Source organism: Heterocephalus glaber, unplaced genomic scaffold (genome assembly GCF_053883595.1).
Source record: "Heterocephalus glaber isolate CG9 unplaced genomic scaffold, H.glaber_assembly_v1.0 deba00000006, whole genome shotgun sequence".
NCBI classification, from domain to species: domain Eukaryota; kingdom Metazoa; phylum Chordata; class Mammalia; order Rodentia; family Bathyergidae; genus Heterocephalus; species Heterocephalus glaber.
Window position 1 is genome coordinate 1,375,506 of NW_028258136.1, and position 23,614 is coordinate 1,399,119.

Here is a 23,614-nt window from a genome sequence, read left to right on the forward strand (position 1 = left end):
AGTCCTGCACATACCCTGGCCCATTAAATAAGAGCCTCAGGGTGTGGAACCCAGGCTTTAGGATTGGAGATTCCAAAGTGTAGCCAAGGTGCTGCCCACTGGTTTAGGGGATAATTTGTACCTCAGGTTGGCAGGGAGTGGAATGGTTAAATAGATGATCACTGTTGGTTTTTTGGTTTGGATTTTCATTTTTTTAAATGTTGTCTTATTTAGTCTTTCTAGGAAGCCATTCAAATTGCCTTCTGGATTTGGGACTGGGGAGGAGCAGGAAGGAAGGAGGAGGGAAAACAGAAAGGGAATAGGAGGACTTGAGGGCTGTAGCATCTAAGGTGTAAGGGGCATTGTCATAAACCATGCCTCCCCTACTGCCAGGACCTCCTGCAGAATTCCCCCAATTCCATGTCTGGAGTCTCCAATAACCCCCAGGGGATTGTGGTCCCAGCCTCAGCGCTTCAGCAGGGCAACATCGCCATGACAACCGTCAACTCACAAGTTGTGTCAGGTCAGTGCAGGGGATGGGGTGCTCGGGATTGTGGGGAACACCCTTGGAAGCAGACCATGTAGTCCCTAGGGAATGCTAGGATCAGAGGGTGTCCACTGCCAAGGGACACCCAGCACCCTTAGTTTCTTGATGAAAGTGTTCTGCAGACGGTACACCAAGACTTAATTGTGATGGGTTGGAACAAATTTGGGTCAAACTGTTCATGAACTCCCCTACCAAGACTAAGTAAGACTATTGTCCCTTCCCTTAAACACTTCCCACCAGAAACTCTGCTCTCACATGTGGACACCATCCCCACATGCCTGCTCCTCCCCTGCAAGTGAAAGAAACATACCTCACTGACCCAGGCCTCCACAGCACAGGGTCTTCACATGCAAAGGCCAAGCGACTTGGGGACCCTGTTCACCCTCACTCCTCCCAACCCACCCCCCATGACAGGGGACCCAAAAACTGGTTGTCTCCTCAGGTGGAGCCTTATACCAACCGGTTACCATGGTAACCTCCCAGGGTCAGGTGGTCACCCAAGCAATCCCCCAGGGAGCCATCCAGATCCAGAACACACAGGTGAGTGTGTGTAGGTGTGTGACATGTGCATGGGTAAGGGTGGGTGCTATGATGGCTTATGATCTGCCAGCCACTTTATACAGTGATTCTTTAATCTTAACTATTCCTCTAGGAGTATCATTTCCCCTACTTTACAGATAAGAAGCTGGGGGCTCTGGGAAAGGTTTTATCAACTCCTGGGGTTATGCTGCCTTCTGAATTTACATCAGAGGATCCAGACTTTCTAGTCCTTGTCTCTAGACAAAGACACTTCACTTCAGTGATACAGAGTGCAGATCTATAGAAAGATCTGAAGTGGGAGGCCCGAGATCTGATATTAACTCTGTGATCTTGGATAAGTCTCCTGTCATCTCTGAGCCTCAGAGTTCTTATCAATAAAAGGGGATTAATACCAACTGCACACAGCCCAACCAAACTACAGGGCTATTGTGAAGATTATCCATGGTGATGGTTAGGAAAGTGCTTTGCGAACTATAAAGTATTACAGAAATGCTAAGAGCTATTAGATGGTTTATGGCAAACTCCTATCTTCAATACTCTGTGCATGCCCCATGTTTTCTCTATCTCCTCTCCCATCCCCTTTTCTCCTGTCTCTTCTCCTTCTCCTTTTTCTCTGATCCCCTGACCCCAAGCCTCATTTCCATTCTCTGAGGGGCTGGAGTGGGGCAAGAGGGAAAGGTGACTTCCCCAGGGCCCTAAGAATGAGTTCAGAACAGGGTTGGCAGTGAGAGCCTGCCGTCACTATGGCAACAGGTCCCTAGCCACTGGCCTCACAGTCTGCTGATGCTGATTTTTTCTCCACGTGCCCTGAAGGTTAACCTTGACCTCACCTCCCTCCTGGACAATGAGGATAAGAAGTCCAAGAACAAACGAGGAGTCTTGCCCAAGCATGCCACCAATATAATGCGTTCTTGGCTCTTCCAACATCTCATGGTGAGTGTGTATATATTGGGAGTGTGGAGTCACAGCAGGGAGTATGAATAACCCACAGTGTGACTGTTCCCTACAGATCTGCAGAGGGTGTGGCCTCAGAGAAAGCACTGTTCTGCTAGGGATATTGGCTACAGGCTGAGGGGGAGAGGTGTCTCTTAAGTGGAACCTAAAGCTAGAAGACTTTCTAGTGCTTGCCACTGCTGCTGCTGCCTGAAAAAAAGAGTGACAACAAAATGGGGACAAAAACTCTGAAGACAGTTAACTACTAGACAAGTGTACAGTGTTATTGGGGCACAGAGTGAAAGGTGGAGTGGAGTTGGGGTTACTGGGCCAGAGCCCCCACATCCCTCCAGCAGCTGTGTGCACCCTGCCCCCTCCCGTGGGAGAACATGTCAGTTCTCCATCAAGACCCCAGAGTCCACTGTCCTGGGGGCAGTTGCACGTGTCCATCTCTCTGCAGAGCAGGCAGAGGAGGTGCAGTGTGGAAGAGTGTGGTTGCTGGAGGGGCAGCAAAGGCCAGAATCTAGGCTTCTACACATCACCAGCTCTGTGACACAGAGTGAATGCTTTCCTAAGTCTCTGTCCCTACTGTGGTAAAATGGCATGATGCCTGGGGTTTAAATGCAGGGTTTATAAAGTGCCTACTGTGTGCTTCTAACAAGGTGGCAGTTACGTGTTTGTGTGCAGGGTTAACCTTTAGTGGAATGTCGGGAATGACTTCTAAACTGAAATCCTCTAGCACCAATTTCAAGGGTTGTAACAATAAATAAAGCCAATGACTGTGTGGGGGCTGATTGTGTGTGTGTGTTCATACATGTGTGTGTCCCAGGAGGCCACAGAATCTGTGACCCCAGTGGGCTTTCAGCAGTCTGCTCACACTTAGCTGGCATGTCAGGACACATATACACACATGTAAAACAGATACGTACCAAGGAAGTGGGCCCATTGTCCTGAGAACTGTGGGAAGGACCAGGAGTGAAGAGAGATCTTTCTTCAGTGAGAAAGAAATCAAATAGATCATGGAGATTAATTAATCAGGTAACCAGCAGCCTTTTATTTGAAATGAAGGAGCCTCTAGAAGCCACCTCGGCAGTGGCTCTAACTTTTGAAACAGCAGAAGACTGTGGCCTGAGGGGCAGTGCTGGCCCTGTGCACCCAGCAGATAGGACCAATCGCTGTGCAGCAGTGAGTGGGAGGCCAGAGCTCTGCACCCACACACACAGGTGGCCACCAGCTCTCAGGACTTGGGCTGCCCCTGTGCTTTGCTGAGCAAGCACATCTTGAATGCCTCATCTTGTCTGAAAACTTGGAGTTTCCAAATTAGAAATTTAACTTGGAGAGAAGAGGGTAGAAGCCTGAGGGTAAAGAAGAGGTGAGGAGGTGGGAGAGACCCTCAGGGCCTAGGAGATAAGGCCAGGGAACCTGGAGCATCAGGGGCAGTTCCAACCTGATGCTTCTGGTAGCAATGCCTAGGTCTCCTGCCCCATTCCTGTTTTCCAGGTTGTCAGAAAGCCAATCTGGGCTCAGACGGACTTGGTGGCCCCATGAACCCACTGTCTGTGCTACAGTTTGCAGCCCACCCAGGGGAGGAGGGGTCCCTAGGGAAGGACCTCCAGAAGGTTGTATGTGCACTAACTTCCATCACAGCCAAGACTAGGGCAGCACAGGCACTTCCCCTCTCCAGTGGATCAAAATCTGGCTCCACTCACTGTGGTGTGGGGATGGACAACTATAGGGCAGTGAGTGTAGTAGAAAGCACATGGGCTTTTGAGCCTGACAATCCTGGGTTCAAAGCTAGGTTTCACCTCTTGCTCTGTAAGTGGGCCCACACTCACCTCTTGTGAAGATCACAGTGGAGGCATGAAGTGATTGGAAGACACTGGGACAACAAAGTGCTTAACAAGCTCTCTGTTCCCTTTCATTTTTGCAGACTAGTGTAAGCACAACTGCAACCTCACTTCCTTCTACCCTGAGGCCTTGTCCAGGCCAGGGCCCTCTCACTAACCCCACTGCTTCCACATCCCATTGCAGCTCACCCGGCTCAGTCCCTCCTAACTGTCCCTCATCTCTAGCGCCACCTCATTTCACTTTCCACCGTCTTTCTCCCTTCCTTGTGAGCCTCGCTGTGCAGCTCAGGGTCTTTTCTTTGCTGAGCACCAAGCAGAAAGGAAGGAAGGAAGGACCCATGTTAACTCTTTAATAAGTCTTGGGACAATCTAGAGACCTTGCTGAAAAGCATGAATATGAACTTTCTGCCCGTATTCACCCATCCACCCTGCTATTCTTTCTAGCCCAGGAGAGCACTCAGGCGCAGATGCTAGTAATAAAGTGCTTAGCATTGGTGAAGTCCTCTAGCAAAGAATGCCTTCCTCACAGCAGCCTCCAGAGATGAGAAGGGAGTGGTGCCCATGTCCCCAAAGTCAGAACTCACAGCTTCGCACTGAGAGGGAGAAGTCCATCCTACTGTAGGGAAACAAGCAGCATAGCTGTCCTCCACAGACACAGCTGCCCACTGCAGACCACAGCCAGGCCACACAGCCTGCTCCCTCTCCGGGGCACCTTGTTATCCATGGACACACATATCCTAGTCCCCAGCTTTAGGACAGAGGCGAGAAGACTCCTGGTAACCAGGCACAGGAGAAAGAAGATAGGACATGAAGCCAGGCAGGTCAGGGTATGGATTGAGGCTCTCCTGCTACCTATATGATGACACTGACTCTATTGCAATGAAAAGAAATAACAAGTATTTCTTGTCACTGTGAAAAGTAAATGAGAAAACATTCATAAAGTGCCAGGCCCAGTGCATACTCAGCACTTGAGAAATTGTTCCCTTTGAACTTTCTAGAATAGTGGACCAAGAGCAAGCTCTTGAGGTTGAGGCCCAACATTTGTGAAAATTACTTAGAGATAGATGGCTGATGTGTCACTTTGATCTCCAACTAATTTATCATCATCTGAAGCTAAGAATAAACTGACTAGGATGGTCACTTACCCTTTCTGTGTGTGTGTGTGTGTGTGTGTGTGTGTGTGTGTGTGTGTGCTTGGTAATAAGGATTATGCACTTTTCTTCTGTGGGTAACATCACATCATACAGTCACTACTCTGTTTTAGGAAAGAAAAGGTATGAAGTAAGAAAAGACCTTAGTCTACCATGGATGTTCCATAACCAGTGCATGGAAAAGTTGCTTTCAAAAAGGAACAACCTAGCCAGGGAGTTAGCTCAGTAGTGCCGCTGTCTGCCTCACAAGTGCAAGGTCCTGAGTTCGATCCCCGATACCAAAAAAAAAAAAAAAAATGCAGTACAAAAAGGAACAACCTATTCAAAGGATACACTTTATCTTAATTTAAAAGATGTACATATATATTCATGTGTGAATCTTTTAATAAAGGGCCAAGGACTTTTTATGATCAAAGTTTATCATTTTACTTCCATAAACCTTTCCTATTAAAAAACTATAAATTCTATATTTGAAGTAGAATAAGAACATTGACATTTGGGAGCTAATCTGGCTACAGCATCTTCCTAGATTTTTATTATATACTCCAATCTCTTACATCTGTCTCACCTGATCCTAACTATTCAGCATTTTAAAGCAAATTTGAGTATGGAGTCTTAAAAAAAAAAAAAGAAGAAGAAGCTCATTAACATATATATCATGTGTACATGGGAGATATACCCAGGGAAAAATGAGTAATTCCAAAAGAAGTGGTCCAGATTGCAGGTTTATCTGGTGTTTTACTAACAACAAAGAAGGGTAGGTGAAGGCCAGTTGACTCTCAAGTCTTTCCAAAGCTTTCTACATAGTTTTCCTAGCAATAATAAGTCTTTTTGAACTCATATTTCATTTGTTAACAGAGTAGTTCATTAAATTATAGAATCAAAATAACATGTATAATTGGCATCCACCAGTCTGGATACCAACACTGCTGACTTTCTGGAAAGTAGATAATTTGGCTACTCAAATTGTTCTACAAAGGAGCCTGTTCAGCCCATGCATGCATCAGTGTCTGGTGACCAGCAGGTGTACAGAAGCAATGGACAGCATTGGGTCATCTGCCACCTTGGCTAAGTAGATTCTGATTTTGAGCACCTCTGTGGTAAATACTGGTTTTTCCTGTCATCTTCTTTCCCTCAGGCAGAACTTAGCTTTTTTTTTTTTCATTCTTTTTGTCCTGTGTCTGAGGCCTCTTGTCATTTCCGCTGCTCTATGGTATTAGCAGTGATAGGCTTTCAGATGATAGAAAGCTCCTGAGATGGAGGTCACATCCCATAGCCATTTTTTGCTGTGAGGCTGCAGCAAGACTGGGATGCTTTTGTCCATTAGCTGCTGGCTTCTGAGTCCCTGAAGAATCCAGTGACATTTTCTTACTGCTGCATTTTGGCTGAAAGAGGCTGAAGTCTTACAGAAAGCGATCATTCTGTAGCCAGCCCAGGGCGGGCAGGCAAGAGTGGGCAGGGGGTTGCCCCGTGGAGGGGTGAGAGGCACTGTCGGCCCCCACCCTGCTGCTCAGATCCCATTGTCATCCTGACCTGCTGGTGCTGCTCATTTCCATCCCAAAACGCAAGGGCTCTCTGTGCTGCTGCCACCCTCGCACACTTTGCAGCTGTTCTCTGTGTGCAGGGGTCTTAGAGAAGAAACCAGGCCCCCGCGGCCCCACTCTCCACCACAGCAGCCTCTTCTGCACTACAGTGTGCCAGAGTCTGCGCTCACGCTTTAGTGCATCGTCTCAATATCCCACACAAGCGCCCTAGGAGGTAGGTACTGCTGCTGTTCTCATCTTACCCACGGCAAGACTGAGACTCCAACAAGGCAGCGCATTTCACAAGGTTGTGCAGCATTTGAACCCAGAATTGTGCAGCCAGAGGCTCTCATCTCCCTCCAGTTGCCTCCACATTGACCTAAGAATCCACAGCTATCTCTCTGCTCCCATGCAAAGTCTAGGTGGAGCAAAGGAGAACTCCAGCTCTCAGCCCAGGCACGGAGCCCCATCCTGGGAGAAGCATGTAGGATTTTTATATGCCCAGGTCCAGTTTTCAGACCTCACTGTCTCACAGTACCCCCTTGCCCCATCTCTATCTGTCACATTCGTCAGCCTGGAGTAGCGTCCACCCAGGCCCCAGCTGTGCTCCACTCCCCACTGGCCCCTCCCTCCATCTTCCACCCAGCCTCGGAGCTGAGAGCCTTGCTCCAGGCCTCATATGAACATTGCTGTGGCCAAAAAAGCCTAGGGCATGAAAAGTTCCAGGGGCCTTCTCTGTGTGTCTGAAACATAATTCACATGCCATAAAATTCACCCTGTGAAACTGCACAATTCAATGGGTTTAGCATATTTAAAAAGTCATGCAGTCATTGTCACTATCTAATTCCAGAGTGTTTTCATCACCTGAAAGGAAACTCCATGTCCATTGGCCATGGCCCCCAGCCCACAGCCCTAGAATCCCCTCTGTCTCTACGAGTTTACCCATTCTAGACATTTCATGAGTCAAGCATGTAACGTGGTCCTCTGTGTCTGGCTTCTTTCACTCAGTGTAATGGTTTTGAAGCGGTGTGTACTTCATTCCATTTTGCGGCTGAATAGTACTCTGTTATGTAGGCATGCCACATTTTGTTTGTCTCTACATCCACTGACAGGTGTTAGGGTTGTTTCCACCTTCTGGCTTATGAGGAGCACTGCTAGGAATGTGCACATACTCTGCAGGATTTCTGAGCCTGTCATTGTCCCTCAGACACTTTGTCAGATTCCAGGCCATGTTCCCCCAGCTGGGAAAAGAGAGCAGCTGCATTCCCTGGGTACATCTTGTGCCCTGCACAGGGCTCCCAGTTGAGGAGGGCACGTGGAAGGGAGGTCCAGCCAGGAGCCTTGGCACCTTGGTTTTGCCCTCATTTCCTCTGCAGATACCCTTTGCGTGTCGCCACTTCCCCTGTGCAAGACACTGTGTGAAGTCTCAGAGGAATTATGCACACATCCCTGTCAAGGGCTCACTGACTCAGAGACACAAAGAACGTGTTCCCGGAAACCTCCTGGGACCTGGCAGCAGAAACTGGGTTTGAGATTCACCAGCCCTGCTACCTAACTAGGGCACCTGAAGTGAGTTGCTTAATCCCATGAAGCCTCAGTTTCCTTTGCTATCAAATGGGACCACAATGTTCAGCTGATGGACCTTTGTGAGGATAGAATAAGATGATGAGTGTGAAGGTACTTTGACCTGATGCAGGTACAGTTACCACTACAAATATCAACAGTCTCTGCCCTCTACCAAAGGATACTTAGGATGTGCCCCATCTTGAAAAATACTGAAATTTTTAAACTATCAGAGAATCTGTGAAGGGAAGTAAGAAACCCCAAAAAAGCAAGAAATGGCATAGGGAGCCCAGCCTTGTTCCAGAATATGTTGTCTGCTCCTTTTTCCTTTATCTTGCTCATACTGTCTGAAATTCCACTAATCAGATGCCCATTTTTATTTTATTTTATTTTGGTACTGGGGATCGAACTTGGGTCCTTGCGCTTGCTAGGCAGGCGTCAGAACCACTGAGCTAAATCCCTGGCCCCCAGATGTCCATTTTAAATGAACCCTTGTGAAAAGCAGATGCCTGTGGCTAGACCAGGTGGCCATCACTCATTCACAGGTTGGTATGAATTAGCTCCAAGCTTACTTTTCTACTCCCTCTCAGCCAAGTGAAAGTGCCTGTTGGAAAACACAGCTGAACCCAGCATTCTGAGGCGGCAGACCCAGGTGGGGTTCCAGAGGAGACTCCCCTAGCAGTTGTTCTAAATATCTCTAGGGCCCTGTCTCTTTTGATGAAAGCCTTATTAACATCATCATGGACCAGTCTTGGGGGAATTGACCTTGAGGTCCTAGGGACCAGAGGCCTCAGGTTCAGAACACTGACTTGGGTGACAGGTTAGAAAAAGTTGCTGTTGAGAGTCCACACCCAGAAATCTCAGGGTCAACCTGGTCCCCTCTTGCCCCTGAAAGCAAAAGCAGATCTCTTGCTGGTTTCTTCTAATTCCTATGGTTCCCTCTCACTTGAACACAGACCTTAAGCCAAACTGGCCACTGGGGTTAGCTGGGAAAACTGCCTGTTGTTAAAATAACTTGTTTCTTGGGGAAGATGTGATCTAAGCGCCAAGTAACATTCCTACTCAGGAACATCTGAGTTCCAGGTATGAGACATGATTTTAGCAGTCACAGGCTGATAATTTAGTAGGAGGAATAAATTATACACATAAACCAGGCTGGAGATGTAGCTCAGTGGTGGAGCTCTTGCTAGCATGTGTAAGATCCTGGGTTCAATCCCCAGCACGATCACCAATACTGCAAAACATGAAAAAAGGGATTAAAAGCCAGTGTGAGAGGGCCGGGGATTTAGCTCAGTGGTTCTGCCACCTGCCTCTCAAGCAGAATTCAATCCCCAGTACCAAAAAAAAAGAAAAAGAAAAAGCCAATGTGAGGGTGTCCACCTGTACTCCCAGCTACTTGGGAGGCTGAGGCAACAAGGATTGCTTGAACTTAGGAGTTTGAGGTCCCCATCTTAAGAAACAAAAACAAAGCCTTATGCACATAAGGGAGGGAGGTCAACCCCTGAGGAAACCAAGTGCTGTGACACAAATGCAAATATTCACGGATTTGAGACTGAGGAGTTGGTAAAGGCCAGAGGCTGTTGGCCACCTTGCTGGTCAAACATCCAGAATAGTGTGTCCAGCACTGAGTATCAGGTTGCAAAATGTCCTTTGACATCAGAGACAAGCTGGTGGGATGGGGAAGGTCTATTCAAGTCACAAACAGGAAGCATGTCATCTGGGGGATCTTTCCGGGACCAGGGTGTGTGGGCTGTAGAAATGCAGAGGGGAGGACTGGGGATGTAGCTCAGTGGTGTGGAGCCTGCCTCACAAGTGCAAGGTCCTGAGTTTGATCCTCAGTACAAAAAAAAAAAAAAAAATGCAGAGGGGAAGAAGCCTGTTCATTTAAGGCTCAGCATAAAGAGCGAGAGCTTCAGAGGCAGACGGGCCTGAAATGGGCCTTGGCTCTGTATTTTCTTTACTCTGTGACCTCGGGGTTGATTTCCTCCTCATAAAGCAGAGACAGGACTACTTAGCTGATACAGCACAGTGCCTGACAGGTGGCCCAGAGCAGAGGTAGACAGCTGGAATTAAAGAGACAGGAAATGTGAGTCCCAGATAGACCTTTTACTCCTAGTAAAACCCTGGGCCAGGATTTTAGCCCCTCTGAGCTCAGTTTTCTCGTGTGTGAAATGGGAATAATGAGGCCTGCTTTCTCAGTGCCTTGAGAATTCAGTAGGAACACAGGGCAGTACTTCAGCAGAGTACTCTATACACTGTAAGTGTCAATCAAAATGTGCCACAAACTGTAGGTGTCCCACAAAGGGTAGCAACTGCTGCTGTGAAATGGGAGAGAGCCTTGTGGACATCTCTGGGACTTCAGAGGACCCTGAATGAGACAGGGAGGCAGATGTGAGCTCAGGAGAAAGCTATTCCCATCCATCAGAGCAGACACTGCGCACAGAGTGATGGTGGCACTGCAGAGCCGTGTCTCCACTTCTTTCAGGATATCACACAGAAAATGACAGGGAATTCCCTCTGCTGCTCACACCTGGAGGCAAGCTAGGGGACTCTACCTGCTCCAGGCCTTGCCAAGCCATAGCCAGGGCTCCAGGCATCACATTTGGGCACAGCTGTACCTAACTTGGGGTACACTGGTATAAAGGGCTCCTGTCGCTCGGGAGAGGCTGGACTCCAGGATCTTTCAGGCTCTGGTTGACAGGGTTGGTGGAGAAGCTAGCATCTGGGCTGGACCTTAAGGATCACTAGATTTAGGATTGGGTAGAAAGAGAAAAGGAAAGGTCATTTTGGATGACAGTTGTCTCCCAAATGGGCATCAATGCCGACTGAAGGGACTGACCTTCCCTACCCCAGTGTGTGCTGATTATGAATCCTCTTTACCCCTGTTCTTCTCTATGGAGCTTGGCAATTCTTGTGGGCCCCTGTCCTGGACAGGATGATTGTTTCTACAGAGGCTGTGCAGGTGTCTGCAGGACTTGCATGAAGGCACACAGGGAGGCTGGAATCAGGCCAGCCAGGATTTTTGGTTTTGTTTTGTTTTCCTGGTACTGGGAATTGAACTCAGGACCTTGTGCTTGCCAGGCAGGCTTGGTGCCGCTGAGCTACATTCTCAGCCCAGGCCAGCCAGGCTCTTAGCTGCACCCATCTCTTGGTGCCAGAGAAATGTTAGTCCTTCTGTTCCTGCCTGTGACATCACACTGCTTTCTCCCACCCACCCTTCACTGTAAGCACAAAGAGAGAAACTTTGTGACTCTCTAGGGAGGATGTGAGCATGTCAGAGGCACACCTTGCATAGGCACAGTCCCAGGGCCTGTGCCACATGGGCAGTGAGTCTAGGGAAGAAGGAGCTCGGTGAATCTCCACCTGAGAGGGGCCTTGCTGCCAGCAGCTGAGTCAGTCAGCATTGGGAGGGTGAGCTGAGAGGACAGGGAGAGGCCCCTGGGCTGCCCTGAGCCCAGGATGCCCCCCAGAAGCCGGCAGCGCTCAGATATCCCTCCTGAAAATGCTGTGTGAGATTTACAACTGCCCATTATCCCTGAAGAATCCCAAGACCCAGCTTGGAAGAAAGCACATCCTTTGCATGTGCACAGGCTTGAGATGGTCCCAGTGCACTCGGACGTGAGGCCCAGTGCAGGAAGGAGACCAGTGACACAGGCACTGAGAGCTGCTGGGAGTCTGGTGCCAGCTGCTAGGAAACAACCTGGGGCTTTCAGAGAGAGAGCCCTATGCATCATGCCAAGGGCTTGCTCACCTATTTATTTTTTTTAACACTCATAGACTATGCCAGGTGCTGTTCTAGAAACCTTTTAAATACTGTTAACTCATGGCATCCCTGTACCATCCTTGAGGCATACAGGATGATTTTCCATATTACAGAAAAGGAAACTTGCCCAAGGTCTTGAGCTGCTGAGAGGAGGACAGGAATTTGAACCAGGGCCATGTGGCTCTACAGCCCATGTTGTCACTCACTTCCCATAGTGCTGCTCTGCCATCCCTCTAGAAGGCAACCATCGGGCCTCAGTGGGCTCTTAATCACCTCCCCTCCCCTCCCCACAAATATGCATTTAATAGTCAATTGCAGTTAGTAAGTAGGGCAACCCCCCTCTAGGTAGAATCCTAGGGGATCTGAACCACTGATGCCCCCCACCCACCCACCTTCACAATCTGCAGACACATGGAAAGAAAGGCACACCAGTTACACCTAAGCCCTGTGTTCACTCAGTCAACAAATACACATCTAGTGCTTCCCGTCCTGTGAGGTGGGCATTCTCAGAGTTGATGGGATGGTGAGAAGACTTAGTCCTTTTTCTCAACAACTTGCAGCCTGTATTTTTGGGGTGACAGGTTACCCTTGCAGTGTGAGGAATCCTAGGTAGGGGAAATGGTCAGACTCCATAGGAGAGGGCTTGATTTAAACAGGGGTGGGGATGGTGCAAGAGAAGTTGGGAAGGAGCAGTCTTACTGTAGGATGAATGGATTGAAATAGAAACCAGAGGGAGAAAGAATAGTTTTGAGATTGCAAAAGGATGAAGAACAGAGAACAGTAGATTTTCACAATGGAAAACTGTGTAGCAACGAAAAGGAATAACTACAGTCACATAGAACAACCATGAATGAATGATTCTATTAATGTAAGTTTCAAAACCTAAGTAAAACAGCCATCATGTTGAAGGATGCAATATAGATAATAAAACTCTAAAGAAAAGTAAGCACATAATTACCATAATAGGTTTTTTGGGGGGTAGATATCTTTGGGGAGGTGATTGAGAGGGGGTATAAGGGGATTCTTGGGGTGCTGGTAGTATTCTATCTCTGGACTCGGGAGTGGTTACATGAGTATTTGCTTTGTGATAAGACATGAAATTAAACATTTCAGTTCAGGGACAGAGGTAAAAATGAGAGAGAAAATAACAATGGAAGGTCTGAACAAAGGCAATTACAGTGGGAGAAACTCTGATGTGCTGCCCTTCATTCTAATAGGCTTGCCTTTTGCGTTTTAGCATCTTTGGAACCACAGTACATCCTCCCATCAGTGGCATCTAAAATGTGCTGGAACATCTGTTCAGTGCCCCTCACCCTGCCAGCTGCCTCCCTCTAGGAGATCTCAGGCCTCCTGAGCAGTGCCATGCCCACAGAAGGTGGCACACAGCAGCCTGTAGCCCCTCGGTTGTCAGGAGTGAGGGGAGGAAGGGGCCCAGAGCATGCTGGTGATGACCGGAAATGGGAGCAAAAGTCCCCTGCTCTGGCCAGGATTTACCTCAGTGGTTCCGCTGCCTGCCTCACAAGTGCAAGGCCCTGAGTTCGATCCCTGGTACCAAGAAAAAGTCCCCTGCTCTGAGCCTGACTCCACGCCCCTCTCCAGCGACAGCACAGGGTCTGCTGACATCCACAGGATGCTGCTCCCTGTGTATCATGCCCCGGGGTGACCTGGCCAGCCTCATGATGAGATGTACATTGGCTGGATGGTAGAAGGACAATCACGGGTGGTTTTGATGAAAGAAGCCAGGAGCCTAGAAACCAGCACAAGCTTAGTTTCCTTCTGACCCAGCCCCGGGCACAATTCACTCCTTAAACTGAAAGCTGCTTTCAGTGTCATTTGAGCCCAGCTAAAACTGTGTTGTGTAGCTATAAAGGGAAGTGTCAGAGAGAGTGGGAGGGGCTTGGATTAGATTTCAGAGGGACTTCCTGGTGGCAACTCTGGTGCCATAAAACACCTACTTAATATAAATACTGCCATTCCTATCTCTGGAGACCCTAAATACTCAACTAGATGACATCTAGGAGGCTTCAGTGTGTTGGGCAGTAAGTCAGTGGATCTTATGTGTATGCACCATCTCTAAGTCATTCCCCAAGTCCAAGAGGTGGGTACTGTTTTGGTATTTCCACGGTAACCTGAGCCAGCCAAGGCTGGAAGACACAAAACAACAAGAATCCAAGGTCCCACAGCTTCCAAGATGGGCAGAACTTGACCCATCTCCAGAGGCTCTTTACTACCTGGTAGCACTGCTCAATTGTGGAGTCTTCAGCTGGCTCTGAAAACAATCTGGAATTTTTTCATTTCTTTTTTTAAAGAATACTATCCATTTCCGGAAAGGTGCTGCCTAGGCCCTTCCCATCCACTTCCAGAAGAGTTACTCCAAATAATGAGAGAGCAGCTACCATGGCTCAGTGGCTTACCGTGATCTTCTTCATTCCCCCTCTGTCCTTGGCCCCAAGCCTTCCCAGTTGTGCTATAAGTAGCACTGACCCAATCGTTGTCTGCCCAGGAGCCAGGACTATTTTGACTCTGTCCTCAGGACTCATGTGGTCTGAGGTGTGTACAAGCTGGATCACTCCCATGAGCACTCGGATGTGGTGCCAGGAATGTTCTGGCCAACACACCTGTTCCCAGAGCTGGGCTAAATGCTGCTCCTTATCCACAGCCTGCACCATGTGCCTCCTGAGATGCGGTTCCAGGAGGGAGAGGTGTTGGAGACTGGTAATGGGGGTGTTGAGGGTCTTAGATCCTCATCCATAAGAGAACAACCGAGCAGTTTCTGCTGACACTGCCTTTTGTGGCTCTCCATTATACGGGAGCATGGTAATCATTGCATTAGTGACAGCCAGTCAGTGGGACCCACCCCAGAAACCTCCTTAAAATAGCACAATCATCCTTCCCTGAAAGCCCAGGGGACTTCCCTCTCTGGGGCTTTTCCTAGACCAACTTAACTCTAAGTCCTGGTGCAAGACTCCTGCCTTCATTCCCTTCCCTTCCCCTACTACAATGGCTTGGCTGCTTTTCAAAGGCCAGCTGAAGCCACTCCCTCAGGAAGTCTTCCTGGATAAGTCCAGCCCATCCTTCTCTTACCATCCCAGGGTCCTTAGCATAAACTTCCCTTTAATAGAGGTGTCCTCACCCCCCCACCACACACTTTTTTTTCCTTTCAATCTAAGCAGAAAGCTTTTAACTTCAGCTATATTTCACTTCCTCCACACAAGATGCAGCAGGTACCCAGTCAGGGTGGGCTGATGACCCAGTTCGGTCAGCAAGGCCAGCCCAGCTCTACCCAGGAAACAAGTCTGCATCTCCTTCTTGTGTTCAGACATGATTACTGAACAAGACCTCTTTGCTTGTTACTGGTCTGAACCCTGGAGAAAGAGTCCCTGACTGAGAGCAGCCCGTGGCCTCCTAGGGACACACATATTACCGTATAGCTGGCTCCATGCCCTTATTCAAAGGCAGTGTGACTAACTTTGCCTCAGGAAGTTGGGAAAGACCTCTCCAAGGATTTGACCTGTGACAGACTTTCACTGGGGCTCAGAAAGCCCTAAAGTGAAAAGGAAGGAGGAACAGCGTCCCAGTGGTGGGGACAGCATTTGCAAGGCACAAAGACCAAAAGCCTCCATGTTCCTGACAGATGCCCACCCCTCATATCACAGGTTCCACACAGTCAGATTCAACCAACTATGGACTGAAAATATTTGAAGAAAAATGTGTCTTTACTGAGCATGTACAGCTGTTTTTCTTGTCATTATTTCTTAAACAATGCAGTGTAACAACTATTGACATAACATTTACACTGTAGGAGGTATCATAAATAACCTAGAGATAATTTAAAGGACACCAAAAGATATAAGTCATATACAAGTGCTACATTATTTTACACAGGACTGGAGCATCCATGGATCTTGGTATTCATGGGGTTCCTGCAGGTAATAAGGGAGGACTTCGGTTCTCAGATTGGCTGGCCATGGACAGAGAGGCTGCTCGGCTCCTTGCCCTGACTGAGGAGACTGGAGCCCCATGAAGACAGACCTGGGCACATCAGTCCCTGGGTGTCAGAGCTCCTGGAGTCCCTGCCTCTGCCCCTCAAGGCCTGCTACCTCTCCTTCCAGCCTCCCTCTGTTCCTTCCCAATTAGCATGAAATTGGCTTCTGTAATGCTGATGTGCTTTCCTTCTTGTTAGAATCTTAATATTGCATGAATCACAAGTCCCAAGCTGCCCTGGTGTGGTGGTCAGGGTCAGAAGTATGAATTAAAATAATGCATGATCCCGATTGCTGCAGTCAGGGAATGCTGAGGCCAGCTGAAGAGGTTGCTCACCTTTGTCACTGATAATGAGAGCACTTCCGAGGCTGCTGATCTCAAACTCTTTCATTGGAGAGCTTTAAACACCTTGTCCACGTTACCCCGTCATAATAATATGGAGAGCTACTTTTCTATTGAGCCTTTCAATATAAGTATGATTTCATTTAATCATGACATGACTTTATGATGTATGGTTGAGTGATAACCCCAAGATCTCACAGCTGGTCATCATACAGCCAGAGTCTCAGTCTCTGGGGCTTTGTATTAAGCACAATAAGAAAGAATGATCCTGGTCTGAGGGTGCTGTGTAGCCCCCTAGTCTTCCCTAGTCTCCAGGACAAAGCGCTGACCTGTTCAGACGCTCGCAATGCGTACTGGGTGCCAGGCACTGTGCTGTGGCCAGGGGAAGTCTCAGAATGCATAGACCTAGTATCTGCAGCTCATCCCCACTGGACCCAGGGCCCTCTTCCCAGACTTTCTCACTCCTTCATGCAACCTGGTCAGCACCCCCCCACACACACACTGTGGCTACCACATAGTTCCCCTTTCTCTAAGCTTCTTAGTGCTCATTGCACAAGCCACAGCATCTCCTGCTTTATTTATTTATTTTATTCACTCAGCAGTCATTTGTATGTGGAAGGCACTGGGGACACATTAGTATACACTGTACCTTCATGAAGCCACTTGGACCATGTGCCCTCTCCCCAAAGACTCAGTCCTACATAGTAGCATCATGAAGAAGACTGGGCCACAGTCAGAAGGACTGAGGTTCCACCATTTTAGCAACAGAGAGAAAGTCATTCAGTCTTTTCATCTGGAAAGTGGGACTAACAATATCTTGCTGGTGTGGTGGCCCATGCCTGAAATCTCAGCACTCGGGTGACTGAGGCAGGAGGATCACAGCAAGTTCAAGGCCAGCCTGGGCTGCATAGTGAATTCAAGGCCAGCCTGAACTACATAGTGAGACCTTGTCTCAAAAAAAACAAAAAACAAAAAAAAACTTAACCTGCCTATCTGACAAAGGATAGACTTGTTTAAATGAAATTAAGTATATGAAGATATTCTTGAGTTATAAAGTTCTACACCAATAATGTTATCATGATGTTTATCTTCTGTCTCCTAAGAATGACTAGCATAAATCTGGACACATAGTAAATATCAGTTAATTTAAACTGAATTGATTCATTCACTCCACCTATCACCTTCTGTGGGCCCTGGAGCCCACTGTAAATCCTAGTGCTGAGGATGCCTGCCCACCTGCTGGGTCAAGTGAAAAGGACAGGGGTGCCTTGGAAGCTGTCCTTATGGGGCTGACTCTGGGTCCCCCTGGGGAGCTGGCCTGAGGGCTGGGTGTCCCTGACTATGAAACTGCAGGCATCAGGCAGCCTCTGTCTAAGCCCAAGGCCCATTGTCTTTGGAGAACTGAGCTCCCAAACTATTAGGGCTGCCAGGGCCAGGGTGGTTCCCATGACAGGGGAACAGTCTCCAGAAGGAGCCAGCTGCCACATGCCCACTCCTCATTAGCCCTTTGCCTCTCATTTCAGCACCCCTACCCCACGGAGGATGAGAAGAGACAGATCGCAGCCCAGACAAACCTCACACTCCTTCAAGTAAACAACTGGTGAGTTAGCATCACCTGCCAAAAGGCTCTCAGATCCAAGGGCCACATGCTTGGCAAAGGACCATGTAGCAGAGGGAACAGATAGAATGCCCAGACTTGTTTCAGGCTCAGGCCCGCTAGCTGCCAGGCCAGCTCTCCCGCCTATGGATTCGTCTGCAGCTTCTCCGCACCCTCTGCTGGTCAACTGTGTCATATACATCCCTCTGAGCTTCTCCTAACAGCTCAGCCCACCCTGAGCGTCCAGCCCCACCTGTCCTACAGAAACAGGCTGAAATTCCCGAGTCCACGCCTGGAGGCGAAGCCAGTGGTCAACTGGTCTGCCCCAGTTCTATGTGAACTGAAACAAAAACATTCTGCTGAGCTAGGAGCAGGAAGGAGGAGAGAGCCACCATTCTCAGGGACCTCAGGCCACGCGGGGGCCGCAGCTTTCCCCTTCTGTTTGTGTCTAGCTGGCTGGGAGTGGACTCTAGAGACAGGGTCCCACATTTGAGCTCTCAACCCTCTGGAGAGAAGTCAGAAGTTGCTGCCTATGATTTCGGCTTTTCCCTCCTCTGTTCCATCTTGACAGATTTTGATTGAGTCTCCAATCTCTCCACATGTGTTCTTCTGGGTGGTGACCAAGCCCCAGGGGATTTTGTGAACTCCTCAGCAACAAGGCCCTTGTCTCTGCTTTCACCTCCTGAATTGAAATGCCATCCACTCTGTCCAGTAAAGTCTGGGACCAGCCTAGCCCTCCTTGCTGCCACCCCCGCCCAGCATCCCCCAAGTGGTAACTAACCAGGTCACCACTTTTACCCCTACACAGGTTCATCAATGCCCGGAGGCGCATCCTACAGCCCATGCTCGATGCCAGCAACCCAGACCCTGCCCCCAAAGCCAAGAAGATCAAGTCTCAGCACCGGCCCACCCAAAGATTCTGGCCCAACTCCATCGCCGCAGGGGTGCTACAGCAGCAGGGTGGCACCCCAGGGACAAACCCTGATGGTAGGAACTGGGGCTGAGGGCACCTGAGGCAGGGGCTCCTGGAAAGCAGATTCAAGGGTCACCTCCTTACTCAGAACCCTGTAGCTGTCCTGTACAATGATCCCTCCCGGGTTTCCATCAGAACCTTAAAGGAGATGCCTTTGTACACCTTTTCACAAGCCAAAGAAGTCTCCAAGATGAGTGGGAACTGGTGGTCATCTTGAGTCAGTGACTGCTCGGCAGAACCCTCTTCACTCCTACACCCCCCCACCCCCGCTCAGCACAGTCAGTGTCTGCATAGCTCCCCAAGGCCAAGGCCATCTATAAATACCAAGCAGGCAGCTGGCTTTCGAACAGAGGCCAGGAAGGGCTTCGTTTTCCCAGCATCTCCGTCACAGCCTCCACAAACACTCTTCTAATTGACAGTTGCTAGTACACAATGAATAATTCAGACAGACGTTGTAGAGCTGGGTGTGTGAAGCTAGTGTGAGCAGCAGGGTGGAGGTGTGAGTATGTGCATACATGTCTGTGCATCCGTGTGTGTGTGGTTGTGTAAGGCTCTATGTGAGGGACAGCACCCTATAGGCTACAGTACAAATATGGGCTAGAGCAGCCCAGGAGAGAATCCCAACTAGGTAATCAGTGTTACCTTGAGCTAATGACGTCACTGTCTGAGACTCAGTTTCCTTCTTTGTTGAGTGATACCTGTCTTACAGAATTATTAGAAAGCCAAAAGTGTTTCACATATGAGGTATGATTTGAAAATGTGGTGCATGTTTAAGTTTTTAAAATTTTATTATAGCAAAAGACACATTGTCGTTAATCCCTGACAACAAATGTAATCCCCATTAAAAAAAACTTCCTCTCCCTTTGAACACACTTATCCCATCTCTCCTTCTGATGTACTTCGGGAAGTCCTCTTTCATGTCTTTGGTTGCACTGTTGTGGCTACCTCAATGTCCTGAACCAATTCAAAATGTTTACCTTTTGTGGTTATTTTGACTTTGGGGCAGAGCCAGAGTCTCATGCTGCCAAATCTGATGAATAAGGTCAATGAGGACACACCGTAATGTCTTGATTTGACAGAAATTGCCATAAATGTTTGATCAATGAGAGGTGATCAAAAATACATTTAATGTTTAAATTTAAAAATGTATTACAGTAAAAGACACAATGCCATTAATCCCTCTGAAAATACTCCCTTGTTACAAACATGCTTACCTCATCATTCTTGGCACTGTGTCTCTTACTGTAATAACTTTTTCTTCATTTAAACATTCTCTGTATCTTGCTTTCAATCACCCTTGTATTTGCACTGGAGATGCAGAGTAAATGGTGGCCAGGAGTGCTGCTGCTTGGCATTAGGCAGGAAGTGGCTGAGGAGTAAGGGGTGGGAAACTTCCCAGGGGGGATTGCTAGTTTAGGGAAAAACTGAGTCTCAGACAGTGACGTCATTAGCTCAAGGTAAAACAGTGACTACCTAGTTGGGATTCTCTCCTGGGCTGCTCTAGCCCCAAGTCTGCTTATTTCTACCATAGCCTATAAGGTGCTGCCCCTCACATAGAACCTTACACGACCACATTCACCCTATGATTCAGTCCATTCCATCTTGTCCAACATGGAGGTCGCTGGACCTGATGTCAGCCCCTGTGTGGTTGTGACCCTCTCATGACCCTTGCCCTCTCTCATGCAGGTTCCATCAACTTGGACAACCTGCAATCCCTGTCCTCAGACAATGCCACCATGGCTATGCAGCAGGCTATGATGGCTGCACACGATGACTCACTGGATGGAACAGAAGAAGAGGATGAGGATGAGATGGAGGAGGAGGAGGAGGAAGAGGAGCTTGAGGAGGAGGCTGATGAGCTGCAGACGACGAATGTCAATGACCTGGGCTTGGAACACAGTGACTCCCTGGAGTAGTCACAGCCCACGTGGTGCTGATCACCGAGCAACAGAGGAGCAGCATCAGGAGGGTTCAGGGTTGGGGGAGGGCATGGGCAGACAGCACCAAGGAAGTTGGGCCCTCACTTCCCCAAATCAGTAGCTTGAGGAAATGCAGACGAGATACCCTGCTCCTTCCCGACCACCAGGCTTCAACAAGCACCCAGCCTGCTTCCCTAGAACTGGAGAGGACTCTATTGGGGGAGCCATCAAGCAGCCTCTTTGGAAAGACAGGACTGAGATCTGGACTTACCAAATCCCTGAGGACAGATGGCACCAGTGGAACCTCCATGGAAGGACTTGATTGTGTACAAGGCCTGCACTGTGAGGTGGATTGGTGTTGTTTGCAAAGTGGGCTTTGCCAAGGGACGACTTGGGAGGGAAGGGTGACACAACCCCCCCCCAAGGATCTCTCCTCCTTTAAGAGACACTCAAGGGCAAGAGGGACCCCAAAAGCACAGTCAGCAGCTGGAGGAGGGGGAGGACCTGAGGCAACAGGTCTTGCAGACCAGACTGGGCCCTGGACTCCATAGGGCTCCAGCTCAGTTGCAGGGCCTGTCTGTGGGCACACCAACCATGGACTTGGGAGAGGGGGAAGGGAGCCAGCAGAGCTTCCTTCTCTTTCTCCTGAAAACACATTGTTAGCTGTTGGGCTCAACCTGTAAGAGGCTAAAGGGGTTCCTCCATCTGAGTTGGCTCCAGGAGCCAAGGAGGTGGCAGAACCTGAACTGGGAGCCATATCAAAGTGACTTTGGAACCACAGCTGTCCCTAGGTGGTCATAGAACTCAGCTCCTGTAACAACAGGACGATGATGTCTTACCCTAGATATTCTCACCCTCAAATGAAGCTCCTCATGCTCCAGGCCCTCCACAGACCTTCATGAAGTAGAGCCAGAGTGACTGGAATCTTCTCACCCTGCAGGCCACCATGGCTGCTCCCGTGCTCCCAGGCTGACACCAGCAGCCTCCAGCCTCTCTTCTTTTATTCCATCAGAGAAGACAGAAGAAACATGGGAAAGAAGCAGCAGCCAATGGGGAGCCAGGGTCCGGAGAAGGTGCTGCATCCTTTTTTCTTCAGTATCCAAAATTGCAGAGGGGGATGGCACTCAAGAGCCTGCCCACCCCACCCAACTCACTGCTCTGCACACCTGCACTATATTCAGCGCTGGAGGAACTGGAGCTCCTGGGAGGAGGAGCCTTTCCATCTGCTCTCACACTTTCTCCCAGCTGGACTTTTGTCCCAGGGCCCCATCATGGGCACTTCCTCCTCCTGTTTCCTCCCACCCTAGGCTGTGAATGACAGGACTGATCACACGTGTTTCCCATTGGATTTAATTTGACGGACTTGCAGTTTCATTTGTAAATTGTGCATTAGCCATCTCCTTCAGTGGCATGATGTGAGTGGCTACCTGGCTCAGCTGGAGGGGACCTCAGGGCCCTTTGGGGCTTCCCCTCCCCTGCCTGGTTGGGGCGGAGCAAAAGGATAGTCGCTCTCCTGAGGGCTCCCTGAAATGAATGTATTTCCCCCCCAAAAAGAGCTGATATTTAATGTTTTAATAGGGATTTTTGAGAAACAAATAACCTTATTTATAATCTGGGTGATCCAATCATTTTTTACTCCCTTTTGATGCCATAAGTAGAGGGAAGACTAGCTTTTTTGGCGTGAGACTTTTGCAATGTGCAGTGGGATAAAATACATTCCCTCTTCTGGTTCATTTTTCTGGTTAAAATGCACATACACACACACACACACACACATACACAAACACACCCCTCTTCCATGCACCACAACAGCATTCTACCCGCACAGGTACATCCGCTCACACGTGCCCACATCTCTTCCTCCAACCCCACCCACCTGCCTGTTATGCAACCTCCTTCTGATGTATCCACCAATCCAGTACTGAATGTGGCCGAGACGTTTCAGTAAATCTTATTACCTACCGTAACACTGGTGCGCAACTCTGTTTCTGTGGCTGCTGTACAGGTCCCTTCTTTCTTTAGTGGGACCCTGGGCCATACAGAATTTGGAGACCTCAGCATCTACTCCGTTACACTACCCACAGAAAGGGGCAAAGAAAAAGGCTCTGTAGGCAACCTCAGTTCCCCTCCCATCTATCTGGGGAGGAAGATGGCCAAATTTGGCACATTTACCTTGTAAGTATCTAACTAAAACAAAGAGGTTAGAGAGGCCAGAGGGCAGCTCCATACTACCATCTCTTGATGCTCTCCCCCTACTGCAGTAGAGAGTTCTGAATTTGGTCCTTGCCTTTCACTATTCTCCACCTCCCTCCAAGGCCTTTGTATTCCTTCTCCATCCTAGGCCCTGGGGTCTCATTATCCCATCTGGTTCCACCACAGCACTGCACCTCAGCACTCATATGCCTACCTCACCATCCTGACCCCTGAGTGAAAGGTCTCAGCAACACAGAGGAGGTGAAGTCTTGACAGCACCTTTAACCCCGAGCTATGTCTATGGTGTGTGTGTGAGGAGGCTGCCCTGGAATCCTGCAGTCTAGCACTGAGTTCCCTGGAGCGAGAAGTTGTTTGGGGCAGCTTATCTCCCTGTATAAGTGAGGAGCTTTCTTGTCAACCTCAGACTAGAGCTTTCCTTCCCTGGGTACTGTTGCTGAGATAACCAGAATATCTGCGTAAGCAGGAGGGGAGTTCCTTGTCCTGAGTCACAAAGGCTGCAGAATGTGCACACACCCATGGGTCTCCTAGAGTCAGGCCAAGGATGGGGAAGGGGGTGGTCACACAAACGGGCCCAAGCACCTCTGAGGGAGGTTCCCTAGGTCACAGTTCCCACAGAGCCCAGTTCTACCATCACACCATCACCTGGAGAGAGTTCTGCAAACTCAGCAGAAACCTCTTCTCTTTGGACAGATGGAAACAAGATCCATGAGAAGATAATGCATTAGAAGCTCATTACCCA

General features: G+C 48.9%; 1 protein-coding gene across 8 annotated transcripts in view; it reads left to right on the forward strand.

Moving 5' to 3' along the window:
• The window catches only part of Pknox2 (PBX/knotted 1 homeobox 2), a 251,324-nt gene extending 228,696 nt beyond the window's left edge, over positions 1-22,628 (forward strand). For 6 of the 8 annotated variants that reach the window (XM_004874488.3, XM_087204553.1, XM_004874490.3 and 3 more), the window contains 6 exons: positions 373-502; positions 969-1,066; positions 1,880-1,999; positions 17,696-17,772; positions 18,578-18,756; positions 20,429-22,628. In XM_004874488.3, coding sequence (XP_004874545.1) covers positions 373-502; positions 969-1,066; positions 1,880-1,999; positions 17,696-17,772; positions 18,578-18,756; positions 20,429-20,658 — 834 coding nt within the window. In that variant the 3' untranslated portion in view covers positions 20,659-22,628. The remainder of the gene's footprint in view (positions 1-372; positions 503-968; positions 1,067-1,879; positions 2,000-17,695; positions 17,773-18,577; positions 18,757-20,428) is intronic. The other 2 variants (XM_087204724.1, XM_087204759.1) reach the window with 1 other exon arrangement.
• Positions 22,629-23,614: the final 986 nt, after the last annotated feature.